Source organism: Mastomys coucha, unplaced genomic scaffold, assembly GCF_008632895.1.
Source record: "Mastomys coucha isolate ucsf_1 unplaced genomic scaffold, UCSF_Mcou_1 pScaffold16, whole genome shotgun sequence".
Lineage (NCBI taxonomy): Eukaryota > Metazoa > Chordata > Mammalia > Rodentia > Muridae > Mastomys > Mastomys coucha.
Window position 1 is genome coordinate 102,522,301 of NW_022196898.1, and position 26,743 is coordinate 102,549,043.

General features: G+C 40.9%; 1 protein-coding gene across 1 annotated transcript in view; it reads right to left on the reverse strand.

Annotated features, from left to right (window-relative positions):
• The window catches only part of Tnni3k (TNNI3 interacting kinase), a 274,985-nt gene that overhangs the window by 197,678 nt on the left and 50,564 nt on the right, over positions 1–26,743 (reverse strand). Inside the window, exons 6-7 of the mRNA XM_031375950.1 lie at positions 9,322–9,420; positions 5,977–6,115 (exon numbers count right to left, since the gene is read on the reverse strand). Of these exons, the coding sequence (XP_031231810.1) occupies positions 5,977–6,115; positions 9,322–9,420 (238 nt within the window). The remainder of the gene's footprint in view (positions 1–5,976; positions 6,116–9,321; positions 9,421–26,743) is intronic.

Genomic DNA, 26,743 nt, shown 5'->3' on the forward strand with positions numbered 1-26,743 from the left:
GATGGTTCTGGGCAGAGAGAGCTCTCAGCCTGACTCTGCTCTGCTCTGCTCAGATTCTGGAGTTACCTCATATCTGTGCTAGTCTCCTTTCAGAAAACAATAGGACAAAAAGTGGCTGGCTGAGGAGCAAAGAGCTTGTTTGCTCCCAAGGAGGCAACTTAGGACAGGAAATCAAGTAGGAAATGAACCAGAAACCATGGGAGGATGGTGTTTACTCGCTCAATCCTGAATCACTTTCAGCTAGCTCTCTGACAGCCCAGGACCAATGTCTAGGGGCTGGTGCTGCATGTGTTGGGCTGGGTCCTCCCATCAATCATTAATCAGGATGTTCCCTTGCAGTCATGGCCAGAGGCCAGTCTGATAACAGCAACTCTATGATTGAGTTCTTTCTACCAAGGTGTGTCTAGATTGAATCTAGCTTACAGTGGGTACTAACCGGGGCAACAGCCTTTAACACAGCCCTTTCATGCTTTAATCACTATTAATTAGCTTTGGATGCTTGGGAAAATCCTATTGCAGCCTCACTTTTTAAACAGTCACTAACTGTCCATCAATGTACCAGTGTTAAGATACTCATATTTTATTAATCATGGCTATAACAGATTTATTGTTGGAAACAAACAGAAAACATCCGTGAACCTTATATTCGTAATGCATTTAGAGTGATACTTTTCATGAACACATTTAATGAAGATCATTCTACCTATTTCCTAATTTCTCTTACAAGTTTTGTGTTAGAACCAATAATCTATAAATATATAAAAATACATCTTCAAAGAACATAAAGTCTAGTTGCAAGACAGGCTTAATAATAACTGAACACCAACTGCTCAATTCTAGGCCTGACGCTAATTCAATATCTGGGGAAGAAAATAATTGGATCAGCTGTTCTAGACACATTTGCTTTATTATGATTTTTCTTTCCAAAGTCACTTATTATTTGATGTGTTTTTACAAGCAGAAGAAAGAGAGGGAACATTGTTAAATGATGAACAATATCTAGGGGAAGTTAGGGAAGACCATAGGAACTCAAAAGCATGTGTAGCTTATTCCGACTGGTGACACACCACCATGTAGCAGTTAATGACGATGGATTCACCTGCTAGCTGCTGCATTTGTTGACAGCCTCTCTCATTAATTGTCCTGTAAGGTCTTGAGCAGACAGAAAAACTTCAGCTATATCCCCAAAATTCTCCTGCAAAGCCTGTGAGCCGTGCCTCAGAAGAACACCCTTCCCCTAGAAAATAGTCCTGGCTTGTTTTGATCTGCTTGTCTATATTTGATTTTTTTTCATGTTCTGTGAGGAGCTAGGTAGAGTCAATCGCATGGGTCCATGCTGGAGCCCAGGGAATTAGGAATTTCTTCCAAGGGTTCCCAAATTTCCACTGAAGATTTCAAAGAATAGTGGCACAGTCCTGTGCCAGCTATGGAGTGCCAATTAGCCATCCTCGCCTCTCCCAGTATGATTCCTCTCAGCAGAACCAAGTAAACTTCAAGGTTCCCCTACCTGATAAACTGTCCTCCCTGTGCTGCTGATATTCCTCCTTCTACTACACACTGAAGGGAGATGGCATCAGACACAGGGTTCACACAGCTCTGCCATGGTCATTGTAAGATTTCGTTTTTGTCATGGACTGATTTACAGTGAGTAAAATGTAAAAATTATTACACTATCCAGGAACATTGAGATATGATGATATGTATCAATGATATCCTCCTTCAGATAGTGTTATCTTTTACTAAAGCCAGGCCTGGCAGTGCAGGTAGTTCTCTGATCCCAGATGGATTCAGCAAAGGAGGACGATACCTTCAAGGACAGCCTAAACTGTGGAGTGAGTTTAGGGTTAGCCAGGTAACTTAGTGAAGGCTGTGAGTTCAAAGTTAGCCAGGTAACTTAGTGAAGGCTGTGAGTTCAACGTTAGCCAGGTAACTTAGTGACGGCTTGTCACTAAAATGATGAGTTATTTCTTAGCATGTGCAAAGCTCTGAGGATCAATCCCCAGCAAAGAAAGTAAAGTCTCTAACCAATATATTTAAATAAAAGAGTCTTTCAAAGGAATACATGTGCTTTGTTATCAGGAAAATATTTCACAGTCTCCTCCATTTTAAGAAAGAATTATTGCCTACCAGTGGTTTTAGAAAGATTGTTGCATGATTGGATACATAGAACTTCCTTTTCCTTATTTCGATTACTGACATTTAAGATAAAACAAACTTTGAGATTAAGTCAGCAATGACGGAAAAGACTATCCACTGCTTAAAATAAATCCCACATGCTTATTAAATAAATGTTCAGTCACAAATCTGCATAATGATTCCAATGAAATATGTTTAAAGTAAAGCAGCCTTTCTGACTGAGATCTTACAGATTCATTTTAAATTATTTTCCCTTGTAGTTGTGCATGTATGTACCTCTGGTGTGTGTATTTGTGTGTGAGTTATGTGTTTCTGTGAACGTGTGCATGTGTGTATGTTCATATCCAAGTATAGGTGCCAACCAATGGGAGGGTAGAAGAATGGCAAGTGTTTGGAGCCCTCTGATGTGGGTGCCAGTAGCTGAACACAGGTCCCTCGAGTGGGCAGTACATGCTTTTAGTTACTGAACCTTCTCTCCCGGCCCCCATCCTGGCAAATATTTAGAGAGTTCTGCAATAGCCTGTGCCTGTTAAAGGGGCCTTAATATTAAAGAATTTCAGTGTTTAACAATGAGTTACCAAATATCAATGAATGTTGAATTTAAAAAGTTCCCATTTTTCAACTTTGTTGAAAGGATAACTTTTTTTTTTTTTGGTTTTTTCGAGACAGGGTTTCTCTCTGTAACCCCGGCTGTCCTGGTACTCACTATGTAGACCAAGCTGGCCTCGAACTCGGAAATCCGCCTGCCTCCGCCTCCCAAGTGCTAGGATTAAAGGCGTGCGCCACCACCGCCCGGCTGAAAGGATAACTTTTAAGGACCATCTCAGCATCTTCAACCTCTTGACATGAGGATTTATTTTTTTCTCTCTCCTGCCCCAAGAGCCACACTGAAGCAGAGCAGAGACTCGAAATACCTGACTGAATAGGCCTGCTCCTTAAATGCAGAGCCTGCCTTCTGAATTACATTTTGGGTAATTTTGTAACCTGAATATATTCTCATTTGTGGCATTCCATTTCCATGGAAACATACCGTAAATACTATGCTGCAAATTGAACATCTTCTGGGGCCATTTATTTGATCTCCCCCTTACGTCCATTTACCATAGGAAGAGTCTAGAGTTGTAAAAAATCACCTTGAGGGTCAGCTACATTTTTGAAAAGATGAGTTCCCTGATAGTGGGTCTTGTGCCATCTGTCACATGGGGCAGGGTATGCTGTGTTTTCAGCAACCCACTGGAGTGCCAAGCGGGCTTCATATCAAGTGTACTAGAAGGAAATAAGAATGCTTCAGTGTTTGAGTCATGCTGTTTTTATTTTATTTTATTTTATTTTATTTTAAATGATTGGGTAGGAAGAATGTAGTACTTGTGTGAGTCAGAAAGAAAATGCTAGAAATTATCCTGCGCAGCCAATGTATATGAGGGAGGTTGGAGCTGCACGAATTTCAATGCCTTTTGCTGAAGAGTCCTTTGATCCTGGAGACATGCTGATCATAAGCGGCACCCATTTGACACTACCAGGCTTTGGAGTTGTGCAGTAGAATAAAAAGCCGAGGCTGGCGTAGATAAAGAGAGGGAGTAGCAATGCACTTCCGATCTTCTGGAAGAGCAAGGTAATTTCATAAATGCAAACATGTTGCCAGGCTTCCCACAGGTGTGCCTCAGCCTCGCCGTAGCTGAAAGATTGAATGACTGCCTGAGACTTAAATGAGGTCCACACCTTTCTTTTGTCCTGATAGTTCCTTCGTGCTGTTTGTGATAATACTATCATGTAGATGCTCAAGTCATTGCATGATAGCCCATAGAAGATAATGCAAAAGGAGTTCTTCAACATCTACAAAATGAAGAGGCTAACGTGAATTGCAAGCTGTCCCAGCCTCTTGCTGGGCTGTCTATGAGTCACTGGGCTTCATCACCACTGGATGAGAGCATCGATTAGCTTTAGTAAGTTATTACCAATTTCAATTTTGGACTGAAGGAGCTGGCAGCTCTTTAGGCCTGACAACCGTGTCCTTTTGGAGCTGTGCATCTTTTTGTTGCAAAGGGCAGCAGCTATCACTGATGGGCATTTAATTAGTTCTCTAGGGGGGCAGTGGGAGGAGGCTGGATATGCCTGAGAGGATTTTATGACCAGATGTAGCTCTCGGTGAATCTGTGTCAAAAATAAAAGTCTAGGAGGAAGTCTTCTTCTTTAATGCTATTTTCTTTTTTTTTTTTAATTATTTTTTAAATATACATCTCAAATGTTATCCCCTTTCCTCCTTTCCCCTTTGAAAACCTCCTATCTCATTCCCCCTCCACCTGCTCATCAACCCACCCTCTCCAGCTTTCTGGCCCTGACATTCCCCTACACTGGGCATAGAGCCTTCACAGAACTAAGGGCCTCTCCTCCCACTGATGACCAACTAGGCCATCCTCTGCTACATATACAGCTGGAGCCATGGGTTCCTCCATGTGTACTCTTTGGTTGGTGGTTTAGTCTCTGGGAGCTCTAGGGGTTCTGGTTGGTTCATATTGCTGTTCCTCCTGTGGGACTGCAAACCCTTTCAGCTCCTTGGGTCCTTTCTCTAGCTTATCCATTGAGGACCCTGTGCTCAGTCCAGTGGCTGAGAACATCCACTTCTGTATTTGTCAGACACTAGTAAAGCCTCTCAGGAGACAGCTATATCAGGCTCCTAGTTAAAAACATTTAAAAATTAAAATAAAAATGACTAAATTTATGACCCTTAGCCTTTGTGCCTGCCAATTTTAGTATAATAGAGTATTAGTTGTTGCGAAGGAAGGCTGTAGGGAGGGGATGGAGTACATTGCTACAAGATTGGAAAACAGTAGGAGTGCCTTGGGAGTACAGATGTCTGGGAGTATCTACATAATTAGCATATGCATACTCTTTGGTCTAGAAATTCCACATCTATATATGTATCCAAGAGAGATAAGTGTATCCGTTAACCAAAGGACTTACATAGTAGCAAAATGGCAGAAACATTGAATTACAGCCAGGAAGAAGCTGGATGTACAAATGGTGGGATATTTGGAGCCTTCTACAGTTTAAAAGATAAGACTCTGCTTGCAGAAGTAATATGGATAAATGGCAAAATTAATCTGGAAAGTTTGGAGCTGGGAGGTGATTACCAGAGTAAAAGCACTTCTTGGTAAAGCTTGACCTGAGTTCAAATCCCCAGCACTTGTGTAAAAGGCTGGATAATACTGGTATTATCGAGAATACTGATAACCACCCTGTCACTGGAGGCAGAGATAGGAAGGAGGATTGCTGGTGTGTCCTAGCTGAGAGCTGTGCTCTAGGTTCAGAGAGATACCATATATCAAGGGACTCTGTCACAGTAATAGAACAAGACACCAGATGTTTCCCTAGAGTCTATACATGTCTGTAAGGACTGAACACACACTATATACATAGACCTCACACATGCACACACAGAAAATAAAAGCAAAACATAGAATGGAATAAACCATTTTGTTGAGTTTGAGAAGAAACAAAGTGATCTGGGGCAGGAGAGCCTAGAAGATGAGTTACTTTGGACTTACTGAGTTTCCCATATGTAAATTATACCTCCACTGAAGGAAATGACATGTGAATAGCAGCAGACAGAACAGATCTATCCAGAACGTTCCTTCCCAGGGTGCTCAGTGTGGGGGAAGCTAACTGAACAGTGTAAAGAAACATTCTCTTTTGAGTTTAATAGTTGTCGTATGGAAATGAATTGTGATTTGTGAGACATGTTAGCATGTGTCTGCAGGGGTTGCCAGCCTCGGCTGGTCTCCTCCAGAGGAAGGGGAAGACACTGCAAATGTGACACTGAGAAGTGAGGCGCAATCTTACCATCTGCTTTGTTCCCTTCTTCCACCAGGAGTTTCACAATGTTGAAGAATCCCTTTGCAGAGGCCAGGTGCAGAGGCCTGTCTCCAACTTCACCACTTACATTGACATCTGCACCAAACTTCAAAAGGACACTGGTTACCTAGAGGAGTCATCATTTGAATTTAGTATAGGGGAAAACAAGTGTGTGTCTGGTGGTGCATGCCTATAACATCAGCAACTGAGGGAGCATGAGGTAGAGTTGGAGGATCAAGAGCTTAAGGTCATCCTCAGCTACAGAGTGAGAACCTGGCGAGCCCTTGAGAGGTTAAACCCTGTCTTGACCTGCCCTCAAACCCAAAATACAGTGTAGAACTCTTGACTGCCTAAAACACCTAAGCTATTTCTTGGGTTACTCTCACCCAAAAATACCAGAAAATTCTAGCCCAGGTGGTGAAAACCAGAAAGCAGTCAATTATCTCATTGGAAAGAAGTCCAACAGTTAAGCGATTTCATTCTGGGATTCCTCCCTAGGAAGTGGTACCACCAAACAGCGACAATTTCACCCTTCAATTAACAACTAAGACAAGCTTCCACCGACAGGGCCACAGGCCAACTTGTAGACTATCCCTCATTGAGACTCCCTTCCTAGGTGATCCTAGAGTGTGCCAAGTTGACACTTAAAAGTAACCAGGAGAGAGTCACACAGTGACTGGTAGTTGAGATCCAAAAGACAGGATAGGGGTAAAATTATAAGCTGACCTACTTAGGCTCTGGGCTCTTGAGATGAGCAGTTAACTAACCACTTTCTGATATTTTCAGAACTAGGCTTGAAGCCCAGAACCTCACAATTTCTAGATTAGTGTCTTATTAATGAGCTATAAACCTCCAACCAATTTTATTAATTTTACCCCAAGTGCCTTTGACACAAAGTAGAAATCATGGTCAGACTTAACTCACAGGTTGTGGTGAGGACCAGAGGCAATGACATATTTACTTGCCAAGCACAACTGCTAACATATAGCAGAATGATACAATAGACATTTGATACAAGTTCTCAACCCGTGAATAATCTGAGTGGCAGATGGGGAAAGGGCTTGCTCTTGAGTGTACCAGGCAGAGCAGGGACTCTGGGGCCCAGTTCCAATGTCTTAGCCATGCCACTGTCATCCAATGAACAATGAAGAGGTTTTCAGACCTCAGTTTCTTTATGTTAAACTAGAAATAGTAAAGGCTCTATCTCTTGGAGATGCTGTGAGAATTTGGTATGTTAGTACTTGTAAAGTGCACAACAAGGTACTTAGCCCTTAACATTTGTCTATAGAAATGGCAACACAAATGAGAAATGTGTGCATTTTACCCCTCTCTTGGCTAATGGACAGATCCACACTTAAGTTCCTGACCATCAGAACCTTGCCACCTAAGCAAATCTGCTCACTCCTGCCATCCCTGTGAGTCTATAACAGATTTAAATTCTCCAGGAACTCGATTGTCTATTAAGTGCTATTATTACATATTTAGGAAATACTGTGCTTGCTAGAAGCACCTCGTCCTCCACTTAAAATTAAGTGGATAAGACAAGAAACAGGGCGCACCAGACTGGAATTTGCCACTCTCCTCGTCAGCATATTTTAGCAAATGACAACAGTTTCCATAAATTACCGGTTCACTGCCTTCACTCAGAAAGTGAGTCCCTTATCATAAAAGGGCCATCCACATTTTAGCATAATTTGTATGGCTGTGACTATATTTTCATGGAAAGTAAACAAATTTAGCTCTTCACCAACACATATAGAGGCTCTTTATCTCTCTGTTGGTTGTGAGGTCAATCAGCTAAGTAGATGACTTTGCAAACAGCATGCGCACCACATCTCCTGCTCCTGCCTAACTCCTGAACGTATAGGGTTTTCCCACCACCAGACTTTTGGAGCCTGCACATATACTGTGACCAGCTCCTGACTGCCCAGGCACTTCTGTACACTCTGAGTAGCACATCAATGGACTGCCAAGTTTGATAATCTGTGGATCATGCTTCACAGACACAAGAGTGTGCAAGCATATGCCAGCTCACAGGGACACAAAGATACGGTGACCAGAGCAGTACCGAACACAGGAAGTTACAGTTGGACGCTCAGGGAACACTGTGACATGACAGCTGTGGGAAGCCAACGGAGGATAAGGATGACACACAGGAAGGAGTGCTTTACATGCTTATATACTTACTTTTGTGTCTCTATTTTTTCTTCTGTTTTTTTTTCATGTTTTCTTTTCTTTTTCTTTTTTTTTTTTTCAAAAATAGCTAAGGGGCAGTGTTTGAAATCGGCATAGGTATTGTTTGTCTTTCACTATGCTGAGATGGAAAATCAATACACTTTGAAGTTGGAACACATTGTTTTGAATTGCAACTTCACTGTTTAGTTAAATTGTTTGGGTTTGATGGCTCTCTGCATGGGCTCACTGAGAAATGGGCTTGTGGCCTGGCAGAGAAAGCATAGGACTGCAGGCTGACCAGCCTGGTACACACTCCATTTCTGTTCTCAGCCATCTGATTGGCATACTACCAGCCCTGTTGTTAGGCTTTGAATGGAGTGTTGGAAACTGGGGACAAATGACACCTAGATTAGATTTTCTGAGGAGTGGTGCTCTCCCATGGCTGTAGGTCCCTATTTGCCAGGGTACTGGGGGCATGCTGGCATTCTCAGCCCTTCCCCATGTGACTTTGACCTCTTATCCCCATATTTTCTTCCACAGCATGATCTCATTTCCCTCCATAGAGACAGACCCTGTGGAAACATCAGACCTGACAGCAAACTTGACACTATCTGCTGAAGTCTCTGAGCCTAATCACAACCTCAAGTTCCTCTTAAAGGCAAGTCACAGGCTCAGAGCCAGAGGCAACATAAATCTCAGGAGGCCTTTCCAGCATCCACCATCCCCTAGAGCAGGAAACAGAAATAGGGTTTCTTAAAGACACCTGTTTCAGAGAGCTGCTGGAAGGGCCTTTGTAACATGTCTTGTGCCTACTCCATTAGCATCTAAAGAATGTTGAGAACTATACATCTCTCAAGCAACTCTATTTCTTTGTAAAGGCATACCTAGAAAGTCCAAATCATAAATATTTTCCCCTTAAAAATGGAGACTAGAGGTACTATATAAGCTACAAATAGCCATAAACCTGGGGAAGTTCCCCCTCCCCCCAATTCAGGCTGGTTGATTCCCATTGCTGCAAACCACCAAAGCACACTCTATGCACTAAGACAATAACAATGAATGACATAATCATTGCTGTGTTTATATGGATCTACAAGCTCCCATGGATAGAGCTGATGAGACTATTACACAATATTGAAGCTCCCACTTGATGCCTACCTGCTCGTGCCCGTAGTAGGCTGCGATGTGTAGTGGGGTGAAGAAGACCGCATCTTGAACATTCACATTGGCTCCATGTTGCAGCAGCACTTCCACAGCCTAGATGAGAAAGAGGCTCTTGTTACAGACCTCTCCTAGGGCAGCCAGTTAGTACCATGAACAGTTCCTGGACAGGAAGTCCATTTGGAAACACCTTCTCTTTCCACATCCTTTCTAACTTGTCCTTGCCTAGAGAACAAACTCCAGTACTTTCGTATGATAGTTAAACTCCTCCTCAGCCTGATGGTATAACTTGTTTGTTTTAATTTGTGTGTCTTTGTGTGTCTTTGCGTGCCTTTGTGTGTGTGTGTATGTGTGTGTGAATTCATGCATGCATGTTTGTATGCCACAGAATGCACAGGTAGGTCCAAGGATAACTTCTATAATGTAGGACCAAGGGATTAAATTTCGGTCATCATGCTTGGCTGAAAATACCTCAATTGCTGACCCACCTTTTAAGACCTGATGCTATCCTTTCTAGTATGCCTCCATTGTATCAAACCCTCTATTCGGTATAATAAAACAGCTTCCAGTTTCCTTACTTAGCTTTGTTCTCATGTTGCCCTCAGTCCTGTCTACAGAGGTTTAAACCCACTTAAAGTGCCATTTATAAGGTTTCCTCAGTGTCCTTCTCTTTGTTGTTACATGCATGGATAAAACTATATCTTCTCTGTTTGTCTAGGCAGTTTATTTTGGAGGTTCTCTTGTACTATGGTCCATATACATGTGACCTGCATGAGCTCATGATTGCAAGACAGGTCTGCAGAAGGTACTACTGTTTGGGAGGCTTTGTAAACATAGGAGGTAAGGATGAATGAAGGTGATGGGGACATCATGTTTTGTCTTGCTCTCTTCATCATGGTTGATGCTGACATAAACAGTTCTTTTTCACACAGTCAGGCCACCATAAAGTCCTGCCTAATCAAGTGTCTTTTTAAAAGTCATAGATTTACCACTTAGAAATGAAGAGCACAAAAGAACAGTAAGCCTAGCCCACCCTTCCTTCCTTTATGCTTGTATGTTTTGTCTTGTTCTGTTTTTTTTTGTTTGTTTTGTTTTATTGATTTTGATTTTTTTTGTTTCTTTCTTGCTTGCTTGGGTATTTTGTCATAATGATACAAAAGTATCTAGCACATATTAATCTTCTCTGTGTTAATAAGAGTAGGTGCTAACTGTTGCCCATACCTGTAGAGAAGAGAGAAATGAGATGTTTACAAATGTTTGTCTTCCTTATAGGCAAACAAGAAAAGAACAGAGTTGTGCTTGTTCATTTCTTCTCCTCTCATTACTTGGTGCACCCAAGTGGCTTACTTTGGAGTGCTGCGTTCTGCTCTCTTTAAGGTCAAGCTTGATGACACTTCAGATATTTTTCAACAGACTGACTTCAGATATTTTCCTCTATGGATAGTGTTGCATTCATTCCTTAAAGTATATTTTGTTCCAATGAAGAGTTTTCTAAGGTATAAGCTAGTCTTTAGTTGATATATATTTGAGAAAACTTTCAAAAGTCTATTAGACGGGAAACTGGATCTTGATCTGGAGAGTTCAGGAGGCTTGGTTCCTAAGTCCTTTTCTATCCCAACAAACAAGCTTCTTATCTACATGAACCATAGATCATCAGGGCTGTGTGGATCACGGTCATTTCTACTCACAGCCTTAGATTTTAAAATGAAAGCCATTGAGAAATGGAGGAATCAAGAAATAGCTGAGGGTCATAGGTCAGGTCAGTGTCAGAAAAGAGATGACTCTGCCTTGTCAACCCCGAGGCTTGGGGTCTCTAAGCAGCTCATTTATTTATTTATTCATTGTACATGCTTTGAGGGTGACATTGTCCTTGGCCACTTTTTATTAATTGGATATTTTATTTATTTAAATTTCAAATGTTATCCTCTTTCCTGGTTTCCAGTCTGGAAACACCTTATTCTATTCCCCTTCCCCAGCTTCTATGAGGATGCTCCCCCACCCACCCACTCCCACCTCACCACCCTAGCATTCCCGTACACTGGGACATTGAGTCTTTCCAGGACCAAGAGCCTCTCCTCCCACTGATGCCCGACAAGGCCATCCTATGCTGCATATTCAGTTGGAGTCATGGGTTGCTCCATGTGTACTCTTTGGTTGGTAGCTTAGACCTTGGGAGCTTTGGGGTGGGTGTCTGGTTGGTTGATATTGTTGTTCCTCCTATGGGGTTGCAAACCCCTTCAGCTCCTTCAGTCCTCTCCTCCATTGGGGACCCTGTGCTCAGTCCAATGGTTGGCTAAGAGCATCTGCCCCTGTATTTGTCAGGCTCTGGCAGAGCCTCTCAGGAGACAACTATATTAGGCTCCTGTCAGCAAGCACTTCTTGGCATCCACAATAGTGTCTGGGTTTGGTGTTTGTATATGGGATGGATTCCTAGGTGGGACAGTCTCCGGATGGCCTTTCCTTCAGTCTCTGCTCCACATGAGTATTTTGTTCCCCCTTCTAAGAAGAATTGAAGCATCCACACTTGGGTCTTCCTTCTTCTTGATCTTCATGTGGTCTGTGAATTGCATCTTGGGTATTCAGAGCTTTTGGGCTCATATCCACTTATCAGTGAGTGCATACCATGTGTGTTCTTTTGTGACTCAGGATAATACTTTCTAGTTCTATCCATTTGCCTAAGAATTTCATGAAGTCATTGCTTTTAATAGCTGAGTAATACTCCATTGTATAAATGTACTACATTTTATGTATCCATTCCTCTCTTGAAGGACATCTGGGGTCTTTCCAGCTTCTTGCTATTACAAATAAAGGTTGCTATGAACATAGTGGAGTATGTGTCCTTGATATATGTTGTAGCATCTTTTGGGAATATGCCCAGGAGTGGTATAGCTGGGTCCTCAGGTAGTACTATGTCCAATTTCCTGAGGAACCTCCAGACTGATTTCAAGAGTGGTTGTACCAGCTTGCAATCCCACCAACAATGGAGGAGTGTTCCTCTTTCTCCACATCCTTGCCAGCATTTGCTGTCACCTGAGTTTTTGATCTTAGCTATTCTGACTGGTGTGAGGTGGAATTTCAGGGGTATGCAACCAACAGATTGGGAGAAGATCTTTACCAATCCTATATCTGATAGAGGGCTAATATCCAATATGTACAAATAACTCAAGAAGTTAGACACCAGAGAACAAAATAACCCTATTAAAAATGGGTTATAGAACTAAACAAAGAATTCTCAACTGAGGAATTTCGAATGGCCAAGAAGCACCTAAAGAAATGTTCAACATCCTTAGTCATTAGGGAAATGCAGATCAAAACAACCTTGGCCACTTTCTGTCTCAGTCTCTACTTCCTGGTTAGTGGTGACATAGGTGACTCCTGTGCCACCACAGTTTACACTTTCGCTGTCACAATAGAACTAAGTCCGAGAATCATACTGGAAGGGGAAGAGGCTGCTTCTGGAGATCTGAAATTCTGTGCAGGTCAAAACTATAATCAGGTGCTTCAATTTGTAGATGTTTTCATAAATGAGCTTTAATGTTTAGATATTTTAAGTTGGTGATCAGTAGAACCAGTGTGTGCATTGAGTTTTACTCCTAATAAATGTCTAACTTATAATCTTTACTGACAGAAAGTTACCTATCAGATACTAAGCTTTCTCAATGGATCTTAGCATCTGATACATTTTTATCTCCAAATAGAAAGGCAGGCACTGCTCTCCCATTTTGAAATAAATAAAATGGAACCTTGGGGTGACTGTGTAAGACACTTATGGTCAGCCCGCCTGTATGAAGGAGAGGCAGAATATGAATCCACATCTGTCAATTCAAATCGTACTTTGTTCAGGCTGCCTCTGTGAGCATGATCTCATTAGCACTAAGCAAAGGGGCCAAATGACTTAACCCTGGTTGGGAGAAGCCACCTGTCTGTAAGGCTCCATAGATTAGCTTGGAAATGAATGCCAGAGTAATTAATATGAAGCTTTTGGTATCTGAGGCTTCCAGTGATCTCAAGTCCAATCTCAGAAACTCTCAAACAAGGTTGTTAAACAGGCATGGAGATGAGACATTTTAAATTTCTATAATTTTAAATATAGAATAAAATAAAGTGGATTTCATGAAAAATTTTACTGTAAAATGACTTTCAAATATTAACATGCAGAGCCAATTTCTTGGACATGGTCCCATAATTTACTTTCCTTCTAGAAAGATAAATAGTGAAAAGCAGATTTCTTCCCTACCAAGTTTGCACTCATCCAGCCGCTGAGAAGGTCGACCTTGAGCTGAGTAGCCATTAATTATAAAATACTGGCCTTCTGAGAATCTGTCAAAATCTAAGCTTTAATGAAACCACACGGAGTCCTTACTGAACTGTATGCTTTTAATAGCTTATTTTAAATTTAAGGAACTACTTAACCATTGCGAGCACTGTCTGTGGGAATCCTAGCTTTTGAGGTATATACAATTATTCAATGGTACAATGTTCAGTGTCATTCCAGGTAGACTCTTTCCTAGGACTCATGGGAATAAGGAATATTTGGTGGGCAAACATGTCTGCCAGTCAGGCCAACACAATATAGACATTTAAAGAAAGAGCTATATAGTCAGTTACCCATGCTTACTCTACCCAGAGCAGGAAAGCATATATCTACTGTATCCTCTTCTTAGAACAAGGAGTCCCACATTCACTACATTCCATCTGCTACTGTGGAAGATGTCTGCAGGTGTATGACAAATGTAGATATTGGCTCTACTTCTATTCAAGGGGAAAAATGGAAGCTATACCTGCTATCGTGTATAAGGGGATTTAATCATATATAGGCGGGGGATTTAATGTCGGCAATGGCAACCTGCTTGTATATTAAGAATGTTGAACAATGCAATTCATTAAATGCCTAGTAAACTTCTATTTCAAATCAATTTTTAGCAATTTCTAAGAATTTTATTCATGACAGAACTTATAACTGGGATTTAAAATATTATGTACATTATCTCCTAAAGATTTTTTTCTGGGCTATCTCAGTGTGGTGTTATATGCTACCCCACCCGCCCCTCCACACACACTCAGCAGTATGAAGCAGAGAGATCACCAAGGCCTTCCTCGCCAACAGGGTTAGGCTCTGTTGTAGAAAAGTAATTACAGAGTATATATTCTGCTATCTCAAACTTTTTGGAAGAATACTGTCTTAACATTTTTCCTAAAAATGTCCTAGTAAAATTTCATATAAAATAGTAAACTGGAAACAAGTGTTATTATACGAGCCCTGAACAGTCTGTCTATAGATACTTTTAGTCTGTGAGTTGTATTAGATTAATTTTGTACAGTCTACAGAGGTATAATTAAAGTATAAAGTGGTAAGTGTACCTCCAAGTAACGGAAAGAGAAGGTCCATAAAGTGCTTTGCATCAAGTAGTTAGTTTATTAGCACAGAAATTGAGTCAGAACTCTATAGTTTGAGAGTGAACAATCGGGATGTAAATTCTCCACATATATGCTTGTTTTCTGGGTTATCCTTGCAGAGGTCCTAGCAAGCCTCTTCCTTGGGTGGTGGGTTAATTGTGCACGAACACATTCTGCCTCTTCGTTATAGAATCCATTCAGCTACTTATTTTATCTTTTGTTTTATGGAAGTCAGGTGGCAGGGATGAAGCCAGGAAGATATAACACAAAGAGGAAGTAGATGCTCCATGAAGGAGAAAAAGAACAAGGTAAACTCTTTGTTATAGAAAATGCCAATTAGTTTCAGTGGCAATGACCAAAACACACTCTTGTGTCTTACATCTATGAATATCTATATTTGAAGTTATGACTTTCTTGAGTGATAGTTAATTTCCAGTTACTTCTTTGAAGTTCTCTTCAAACTCATATTCAGAACAGCGATTTACTTAAAATTTATAGTTAGCAAAAACCCACAGCTTTGTGATATATGCCTGACCATTACTACCAAGAAGAAAAAGAACCAGAGCTGTGTCTTTGATGGAAAATGCATACCTGCAGGATTTCAGGAGAAAATGTGTTTCAATGTCTATGCCTCATTAGTTCAAACTGATTTCAAACATTATTAAAGCCGTTGGTTTTGATTTCTTCTTTGTCTAGTTCTAATATTTAGTGACAGTTTTAATCACTGTATCTCCAAATTTTCACTCTCTCCTAAAATTTTTGAGAGTTGTTTAATGTGTCCTTACCTCTGACTCAATTCTCAGCACACAAAAATCTGGTCTTGGAATTTGCCACTTTGGGGAGAATTCCCTGGAAAATTATATCAAAGTACTAATTGTCATTCCAGGAAAAGATGCTTTCTATCTTGTATGGCTTTAGGGATACTTGGGATGCATTAAGAGAAGGTTTGACTATATAATGCTACAGATACATGTTGCGGGAAACATTTTAAAAAGTAAGATCATTCCACGCTATACCCAGCTGCTCTCAGGCCCAGGTCACCCCAATTCCTTTATGGCTAGCCCTAAGCAGTGACTACCCATCTTACAGTTACCCTAACCCTAACCCTAACCCTAACCCTAACCCTAACCTCTTGCCACAGCTTTTGCTCACATTCCCAGCCATCCACCCCCTTTGGTCAGCAGTCCCAAATCCCAGTAACCTGGTAAAATCAAAACTCTAGAAGCTTATAATTAATCAGTCAGATTTATATATCAATAAATTCTCAATTCACAAGATGTCCATACAATTTACTCAGAGCCACTTGATATAGATATAATTGTTCACCTAGATAAGACAAGTTGTCCTGTAATTATCCATCCCTTATATCCCTTTAAAGCCATGCAGAATCTGGATCATCTTCCTCTCCCTCCATCTTCCTTCCTTCTCTCTCTGTTCTCTCTCCGTTTTCTCCTTTCCTCCTTCTCCCCCAAACTTTTCAGATCCACCTTTCCTCCACTGCCCCATCACCGGCTCTAGCCTTTATTTTATAAGTTAAGGTGGGGAGAAGGTTCATAAGAACCTGTGTATGTGATTCACTTCTACTGGGAAATCAGAATTAGCATCAAAATACAAGCAACACCAGGGCTATCTACAATGGATACACTTTAATTACATCTTGATATAGTTTCTAATGTTCTAACTATCCTCAGGTCCTAGAAGGAGATCAGACACCTGCTGTTACACAGTCACCTTCTGGAGGTCTTGGCTCCCCATAGAACAGCTAAGTGTAACTTGCCTTACTTGGTCCTCTGGTGTCTCAACCCCTCATGGCCTGAGCAGCACACTGTTTCTCATAACATCTGTATTATGAGACATAACAAGACACCCAGTGACAAGAGTCCTACTTGCTCAAAACCCACCAGTGGGGACCTACCTCAGAATCCTATGTGAGCAGTGCTCTCCACCTCACAACCAATATGACCCATTGTTCATAGATGGTTGACCTTACTGTGAAGAAACTGGCCATGGGTAGCTAAAAGATGAGGTGAGAGGCCTGCAGATATGAGCATGTTTCTTATGAGAAAGCCATAGATCCCAAAAAGAAATACTTCATTAAAAGAATATTATCAGGCTTGTCATACAGCTTACTGGTAGAGTGCTTTCTTATTATACCCAAGGCCCCAGCTTGACTGGTTAAAGAAGAGGAAGGAAGGGGATGGAGATGAGAAGAAAAGAAAATAGAGGAAAAGAAAAAGATTATTATAAATGTCTGTCTTAGTTAGGGTTTCTACTGCTGGAACAAAATACCATAATCAAAAAGCAAGTTGAGGAGGAAAGGATTTATTCAACTCACACTTCTACATATTGTTCATCAACAAAGGAAGTTAGGAAGGAGCTCAGGCAGGGCAGGAACCTGGAGGCCAAGGAGGGGTGCTGCTTACTGACTTGCTTCTCTTGGCTTATAGGCATGCTTTCTTATAGAATTCAGGACCACCAGCCGCCTAGTGATAGACCCACCCACAATGGGCTGGGCCCTCCCATACCAATCACTAACTAAGAAATGCCTTCCAGCTACATCTCATGGAGGAAGGCATTTCCTCAACTAAGCCTCCTTCTTTTCTGATGATTCAAGCTTGTATCAAACTGACACACAAAACCAGCCAGTACAAAGTTCATTGCTACATCTCTAGAAACCCAGAAGGAAAAGGCTAGAAATTATGGTCACATTAATGGGGAAATCATAACATGAGCTTGGCCATAATATAGTGGAATATATATGGCCTCTGAATAGTCCTGCTTCCAGGTTCCTGCCCTGCTTGAGTTCCTGTCCTGACTTCCTTTGCTGATGAACAGCTATGTGGAAATGTGAGTTGAATAACCCCTTCACTCCCCAACTTGCTTTTTGACCATGGTGCTTTGTTGCAGCAGTAGAAACCCTGATTAAGACAGACACTTACAATATCTAATTATAATATCTAAATACAGTGGAAAGAAATGGTGAGAAGCATAGACAGGAATGGTAGAACTTGGGACGGCAAAGACAAGGAAAAATGTCAACAAGGGACTGTTGTTCAAGCAGACACCTGTGAGGTGAGATAGCCCAGGGGAACACAGCACAGCCTCAGTCATGAATTTCCAAAGTAAGTAACAAAGCCTGTAGTGTTGTCTCTTCTGTTCCACTTGATTCTAGTTTTCTCCGGGCAGCTCCTATTCCCAGAGCAAGGCTGCTGCTGTTGCAAACAACCACTCAGTAAAGACTTGAACTCCCTTATCAGGTTTTTAAAGAAATGAACAACAGTATGTGTCAGTTAAAGAAGCTGTGTCTAATTGAAGACATATGTTACCAGGAGAACACTTTAGATGTACTTACTAATCAAACTCCTTTTGATTTTATTTTCAGTAGATTTTTCACTTAAAAACACATTCTTCCATGAGATCTTCTACAAATATCATGTGAATATTCTTTCTATCTAAGCTTCTGAAACTGGGTTTATCTCCACAGGTCACATAGCTGAATGTGGGTGTCATAAAACCATTGGCACCAGCAAAAGAATTCTGGACAGGCAGTAACCAAAAATAAATTCAAAAGCAAACATGTGAATGTACTGTGTTGTGTCAGGGCTCATCTGTAACATACAAGCTCTCTGGAGCTTGCACTCTAATCAGACATGCTCTTGCATGTGTATGCTATCACACCACACAACAGCAATGAACACTGAGACATCTCAGATCAAGTTGAGGCTAGTATATGCTGATCTTTGCAATGTTTTGCTGTGTATACATCATAACCATAACTTTAATGACAATCAAGACTTCTATTATTTACCTGTCACTTCCAGTCCAAAAGCATCAAATCTTATCTCTCAACCATACTATGTTGGACAAACAAGCATATTTACTTCATTAATATGCAAACTTGCTTGTCTTAAATTAATAGTAAAGTCTTATGTATGTCAAATAATGGTTTTGAAATACATTTCTTCATGATTTATTGTGAATGTGTGCTGTATCTCTATACATGTTTTTTGTTACTGTATGCTCGGGCTTGCATAAGACCTTCTTGGATAAAAACAGGTCATGAATGAGAACAGTAAGGAAACCATGCTCTACATTCTACGGAGTTTTCCACTGAGGTCATTGCTGAACATTTCTGTAACAACCTTTGAAACTCTGGTACAGCTCTAATTAAGCCTTTGTCTAGAAAACCCAAATGGAAAATCATTTCTCCAGGCTGTCATAGAAGTATGGTTCTCCTTCTCTGAGATTTCCTCATCACTCCACAGCAAAATTAAATTTGGTTTTATAATTAAGAAGGTGATTTCACAAATAATTATTATCAATGAAATGAAAGAAATCACCATTTCAAGTTGTTAAAATAAAGCTTAAGCACACAGTTCTATATGTATTTGCATGCTTGTATTTATATATGTGTACATGTGTGTATGTGTGTATACATTAAATAAACTTTACTAAATATGCTAGTATAGTGTCAATTTTCACTGGAATGTGATGAGAACCCATGGAGAGACACAATGACTGGAGGCTGAGGTATCGCATAGGCCAGAGCAGTGAGGCTGACCCACGTTAAACTCATCCTATGAACAGTATGGTATCAAAGCTAATATGCCTGTGTTATGCTTTCATGGCAGTGGGATTCTCTCTCTCTCTCTCTCTCTCTCTCTCTCTCTCTCTCTCTCTCTCTTTCTCTCTCTCTCTCTCTCTCAATTGGAGTGAAGGGACAGGAGGGTTTTGACAAGGTGAATATGATGGGATACAATCCTATGCACAATGGTGACCTAATCAGACCTATTGTTTTATATGCTGACAAATACCAGAATAAAAGAAGATAATCTATAATGTAATTGCAGCAGAATAAGAAGAGAGATACATGAGATATTTCTGGTTAAAAGCATGAGAGGAAGGGATGCTGAAAAAGAAGTAGAAGTTAGGAGGAAAAGGAGCTGAATAAGTCACTCCAAAGAGAGCCCACAGAAGGTCTGTAAGTGGAGGGCCCATGCCTTCTGCAAACCCTCGTCCGCCATTGTGGTGCATTAGGTCCCTAAGGTCTTTCTGAGCACTTCTTCATGTGTGAGTCCTATTTTTAAATCTCCGGCTTATACCCCAGGCTTCATCATATACAGAGGAACACATAGTACCCTATATGTTTCAAAAGCCATGATCTTTTCTAATGAGAAAAAGGCCCAATAGTTTCCACTGCATTGCAATTGCTAAGACCTGGAAAATGCAGGAAGAGTTATAGTCCTTCCCACTGATGGTCCACACCCCTTGACATGCAGCCAGGACATCTCATGGTAGAGGAACACCTGACAAGCAATTTTCTCTGCACTTTTTTTTTTTTAAACCAACCCTCCCATTCCTTTATCTCCTCAGAGAAAGCACATTTGGAGAAGTGTTTGGAAAACAAAAGTGGTGTGCCTCTGCTTGAGGCTTCATAATTACATTCTGCAGGCGACCCAACTGAGGGGTCACAGAAAGAGTGCACCCCTCAGACAAGACAGAGTGGTATGAATTCTCCCAAGATATTATAGCAGTAATTAATGAACTCTAGCAGCTGTGTTTAAAAACAAAAGAGATGACATGAACACTGATGTTTCAGGTCAGTACAATTGTAAGCACACAACTAGAATACCCAGTAATTCCTTTTCTCAGCCTCCTCGTTAATTAACACCAGAAACCCAACTACCTGATGAACTGCAGGATACCAAGTTAATTTTTTGTAGGAAAACAGATGTTAGTCATCCATTGTTCCTTACAGGTCCCTTATTGAACATTAATGTTGAGAGTGTTTGCTACAATACATCAGAGTAAATGACACAATGAGATCAGTATATCCGCAGTTGAAAACGCTTTAGTTGCCCAAAGCTCTGTGGTTTGACATGTACTAGAACCACATATGGATCACACGCTTTTTAGAGTAAGAGCCCATTACAGTAGTGCCTTTCCTGCATCAGTTGGAGATCTGCTATAGGACAGAAGACACACCAGTAATGAACTCACTAACCATCCTATGCCCTGTTCACCCGAATTCAGGGGATTTAAACAAAAACCCCAGTGACAGCAAAATGAAGCCCAGAACCAGGTTTTGCCTCAGAAGAGGATAAAATATACCCATGGCTGGGACTCAGTCTTGGTCTTCTAAGTCTTCCCACATGGCTAGCACATGATAGAACTTGGGCACAAACAAGCTTATCTAATTACTAAACTAATGTACACTGTTTTATGCTGCTATAGAGCAATAACAGCAGCAGCAGCAACAACAACAGCAACAAAAGATCCCAAAGCAACACTGTACTGGGAATACAAGTTTTCTCATTTTAAGTAATATGTAATCAACTCAGAACTCACCATAATTCTGTGATCAAACTGTATTTTGTACATAGGTTTAGCAAGCTCCTTGAATGATTTCAAAATATCACAGGGACCAGAGAATCAGGTGATACACACAGGCACTCACTATTCCTAGCCAGAGCACTCACTAGTAGCTCAGAAAAATAGAATTGCTACTGTTGCTGCTTTCAGAGTCTTCCTGCTTCTGATAGGAGAAGATGGTACTGAGTGTGAGTCTAGCACCACGGTGGTATCCTCAGGTCATGGAACCCATCAGTTAGCCATCTGTGCACCCATCTCTGCATCCATCTGTTACAGTCACTGTTACACACACACACACACACACACACACACACACACACACACACACACACACAGAGAGAGAGAGAGAGAGAGAGAGAGAGATCCTCAGGTAATGGAACCCATCAGTTAGCCATCTGTGCTCCCGTCTCTGTATCCATCTGTTACAGTCACTGTTACATACACACACATACACAGATCTGTCTGTCTGTCTGTCTGTCTGTCTGTCTGTGTGTATGTTTGGTATTGGCCACCTATGAGGATAATTCTTTTGGGTATGGTCTGACATAATGCCTTATTTCTAATGACTTGGATATAGCAAAATATATGGAACGCCATTGATAGTGCTAGGAAAATCTGATTATAACTTATCTTAATACTCTCTTTTTGATCTGCTCTTTTCCTCTTTCTTAAAAGAAAGCCTGAGTGCCTGGTTGTGCAAGCCATTTTATGACCAGGACCTCATGGCACTGGATAAGGGTAGTATACTCTTAAACGGTCAGCATCCATGGGAATGCTGAAGCATATTGTCTTCTCAGTAGTCACCGAGACCGCTACAGTCCTGCTTGACACACAGAAGCCTTTTGACAGCACTCAGTTTAGGGGACCCAACTAATTCAGCTTCATATATGAAACTTAAACACCCATAAAGATAAGTAATCTTATTTTATAACTCACAAAATGTTGGTGCAACTTGTAATGTAACCACAGGTATTATAATTTTGGGATGATCCCTAATATAAGTAGCTCAAAGTTTTGGTGCATTTTCTAATATAACCATAAATACCTCAAAGGTTTTATGACTTAATAAATCTGGTTAAACATCAGCATTGAAGGACAAAGTCTCCTGAGGTAGAACACTCAAGGTACCCTGAAATTAGCTCAGGCACTGTTAAGAAGTTCCAAGTTGTAGCACACCAGGGAACACTTAGATTCCCTTAGATGAAAGGGAACTTAGTTCAGAGGAGAGAACAGCCAGGATGCATAGAGGATTTGAGTTCATAAGTCAGAGTACCAGAGACAAGAGAATTCGTAGATGTAAATTGCATTTGTTTGATGTAATTGCCCTCTCAGAAGCTTACTACTGAATAAGCTCACCCTTTCTAGTTCTTTCTGAACTCTGGCTGGCAGGTTCAATTCAGCTGTTCTGGCTCTAACTCACTCCAAACTGACTGATTTAATCTGGCTTCCATCAGCTTCTCACTGAATTGCTGTTTGGCCTCAAACCAACTCTGGCAGTTTGTTCTCATCTTCTGGCCCATTCTTATTCTCTAGCTTCAAACTACCTCTGCTGACCCACACTGAACCACATGAACTCACTAACAAACTCATTTCTATTGCACTGCACTCACTGCACTGACTTCCAACTGACTGACTCTCTCTTCCTGCACTGCTCTTAAATAGCTTCTCTTTCCTGACTATCTCCAGACTATCTCTGACTCATCCTGACAAATCCTTCTCTGAGTCTCTACTTTGTCTGCCCCTCAATTAGATGTCACTTTCAATCATGGCTGCTTCTTTCTAGAAATTAATTTTACCTTAAAGGTGCATGCTAAGGGGGTGTCTATATTCCAGCCAGAGGGATTAAAAGTGTGCCATTCTTGCCTGATCATACAGACCTGTCAGGTCTCTGCTTCCTTGCCAGACCAATTACATTGTCAGGTTAAAATTTCACTACAAAAGTTCTGCAAAGGAAGAAATCTCTGGACACGCAGAAGATGCCCTTGAGAACGATTGTTGACTAGGAAGAAAACCATGGAAAAGTTAATGAGAAAATTGCCCAGAACCCAACAGGTAAAATGGCAAGGCTGCTTCTGCCACCAGGATGGAAACTCTTATGATTATAGGAATTAGGTGAAGTATTCAGCAGAAATGGCTACAGTAAGTGGTGATAAGTGTCATCTGAGGTCTGCTTCAATCATGCCAACTAATTCTTCAAAGCCAGGCCTAAAAGAGTATCCAAGCTAACATAAAAAAGTATCCAAGGGTATTATATGTGATTCCATGAGGGTTTTAACAATACTCATAGATTTATAGCTCTGGGAATTAAAACTACCCAGCACACAGTTTCATAGTCAGGATCTAGTCAGGAATGCTAGGGGTGCAAAGGCAGTAAAGCATGACATTTACTGAAAGGAATAAACAACCAAGTCTTGCCCGGAACTGAGAACTGTCGGAACCACCACGAGGGATAATAAAAGATTATTCAATAGATACTGAAATCACTCTGTGTGGTTAGACATCTGAGAAAAGTCATGAAAATATAACTTCTCAGTTAGGGGCTTAGTGCTGTGAACAGAAACCATGACCAAGGCAACTCTTAAAAGAGTAACATTTAAACGGGGCTGGCTTACAGGTTCAGAGGTTCAATCCATTGTCATCAAGTCAGGAGCATGGTAGGGTCCAGGCAGGCATGGTGTAGGACCTGAGAGTCCTACATTTGTTCTGAAGGCAAACAGAAGAAGACTGGCTTCCAGGCAGCTAGGACAAGGGTCTAAAGCCCACACCCATGGGGGCACATTTTCTCCAACAAGGCCACACCAGCTAATAGTACTACTTCCTGAGTCAAGCATATTCCAACCACTGCATATGGTAAAGACCAATGTTTAACATACAGAGATGAAAACCATAATATGTAAACTTAAAATACTTTAGATAATATAAATAACAAACACTATAGAAGAGTACTTGAATGACTTTGATAGCCTACTAACTAATATGTGAATGAAGCAGAGAGAAGAAGGAGCATCCCTCCAAAGGGAAGATCACTGGGGAGACTTTAGCCAATGGATGCAGTGGTCCACATCTTTGCACACCTGTTTGCCCCTTGTTCCCCCCTCCATCATCCCCTAGTATAGAATGCTCGTTCAGATCCTTGGATCACAATCATATTTGATTGACGAGAACTTCATTTCATTGTGTTTAGGAGACATATCACTGGGAAGAGAATTTTAAATGATACATCCTTTAACGTCTGTCTTTTGAAACTTGTGTTCTCTCTTTCTCATTTGCGTGCACTCAAACAGGGATTTTGCTGGACTCATTGTTCCTTGGGACATGCATACTTTTATAATTTTTCTCCTTAGCATTTCCTCGTGCAGTTTAATGACTGTGTTCTAATATCTGGATTTCGTTTAGCCTCTTCCGTTCTGAGTTCCTTGTATAGGAGAGCTTATGGTTCTGTTACATTGGGAAAATGTTCTCTATTTAAAGACTGTGTATATATCCTTCTGATTACTCATGTATCACTGGACAATTGAATGTTCTGATTACCCTCCATGTCACCATTGAGTCCTGGATCAAATCCATTTCTAAGGAAAGATAGAAGCCAGAAATACTCCAAAGGCTCCTTAGGCAGGAGCATGCCTCACACAATTGGAATAGGATCAAGGGATAGAATTAAGGTAAGAGCAAACTGAGCATGCTTGTTCTGAGCAATACAGGAAGGCTGTGGAGAAGGGCAGGAATGTGTCCTGCCATGTTCTGGGACATATCTCCACAGGCAAAAGAAAGAAAAGCAAAAGAAACAAGGCTCCACTTCCAGGCACAGCCACAGGGTGACAGGCATTTTGCCACCTTAGAGATTTTGTTTGTGTGTTTCTTCAATGTGTGTGTTTTCCTCTAGGAGAAGCTCTGCAAGCTGACCTTTTTTTAAGCCTTGAGTCAGCTGGGGTGAGTCAAGAAAAGACCTTGCAACCTATTAGCTGTTCGATAGGCATTTGTTTAGTAATCCAGTAAAGTGAAGGATGAGCAACTGATGTCTAAAAGTATAATTTATAATTCTTTCAGTTTCTACAACTGTCCCATGTCCTTGTGGATCTGCATTCAATAAATCTCACTGACATTATTTGCTGCTTCTGACCAACTTTCACATATTCTTTGGTATAAATTTCACTAAAAAAAATTGTAGAATGGGAAAAAAAACCATCAAGAACATCAAGGTTAGGTTTGTGAAGTCTAAACAGTGGGCACAGAGTCTCAAGGTTTACATATTGCCAAAATCTAAATGCACACAAGAGAGAACCAGTAATGAATTTTTCTGTCCTTTGGGAAATAAAACTTGATAATAGAAGTCTATTTATAGTCAGAGCTGTAACATGCCTCTGGGAAAGCAATAATACTGGGGCAAGAGATCTTGTTTTCTTAAATTTTTAATTAAAAAAAAAGAAGAAATCTCAGTTACATTTGCCATTTATACATGGAAGAACCAAGTCTAAGGAGTTTACCAGGTCTGACCCCAGTCCAGTTTTCTGACCTCCAGCACCACAGCACACCAGCACGGCATGAGTGTAGAAGACACTGAACAAAAATGATGTTCAGGGATTGCTTGGCAAGGCTTGATACATTTTACAATGATACATTTTGCAATAATATATTTTACAGTTGATACAATTTAATTTATTCTCTAGTGATTGTTTATTGGGCTGAAATTTGGATTTTTCTTTTTACAGTGTAGCATTGCAAGGTTTTTTTTTGTGAGTTTCTTTTTTTTCTTTTTCTTTTTTTAATAGATATTTTCTTTATTTACATGTCATATGATATCTCCTTTCCCAGTTTCCCCTCCAAAAGAAAAAGAAAAAAGAAAAAAGAAAATAAAATAAAAAACAAAAACACAAAACCCTTTTCCTTCTTCCCTTCCCCTGTTCACCAACCCACCCTCTCCTGCTTCCTGGCCCTGGCATTCCTCTACACTGGGGCATAGAACCTTCACAGGATCAAGGACCTCTTCTCCTATTGATGACAGACTAGGCCATCCTCTACTACATATGCTGCTAGAGCCACTAGACTCACCATCTTTGGTTGGTAGTTTAGTCCCTGGGAGCTCTGAGGATACTAGTTAGTTCATATTGTTGTTCGTCCTAAGGGGCTGCAAACCCTTCAGCTCCTTGAGTCCTTTCTCTAGCTCCTTCATGGGGACCCTGTACTCAGTCCAATGGATGGCTGTGAGCCTCTAGTTCTGTATTAGTCGGGTACTGTCAGAGCCTCTCAAGAGACAGCTATATCAGGCTCCTGTCATCCAGCACTTGCTGACATCCATAATAGTGTCTATATTTGATGATTGAATATGCCAAGGATTCCTAGGTGGAGCAGTGTCCTTCAGTCCTTCCTTCAGTCTCTGATCCGTAGTTAGTCTCTGCAACTCCTTCCATGGGTATTTTGTTCCCCCTTTTAAGAACGAACCAAGAATCCACACTTTGTTCTTCCTTCTTCTTGAGTTACTTGTGGTTTGCAGTTTGTACTTTGTGTATTCTGATCTTCTGGCCTAATATCCACTTATCAGAGAGTGCATACCATGTTTGCTCTTTTGTGATTGGGTTACCTCTCTCAGGATGACATTCTCCAGATCCATCCATTTCCCTAAGAATTTCATAAATTCATTGTTTTTAATAGC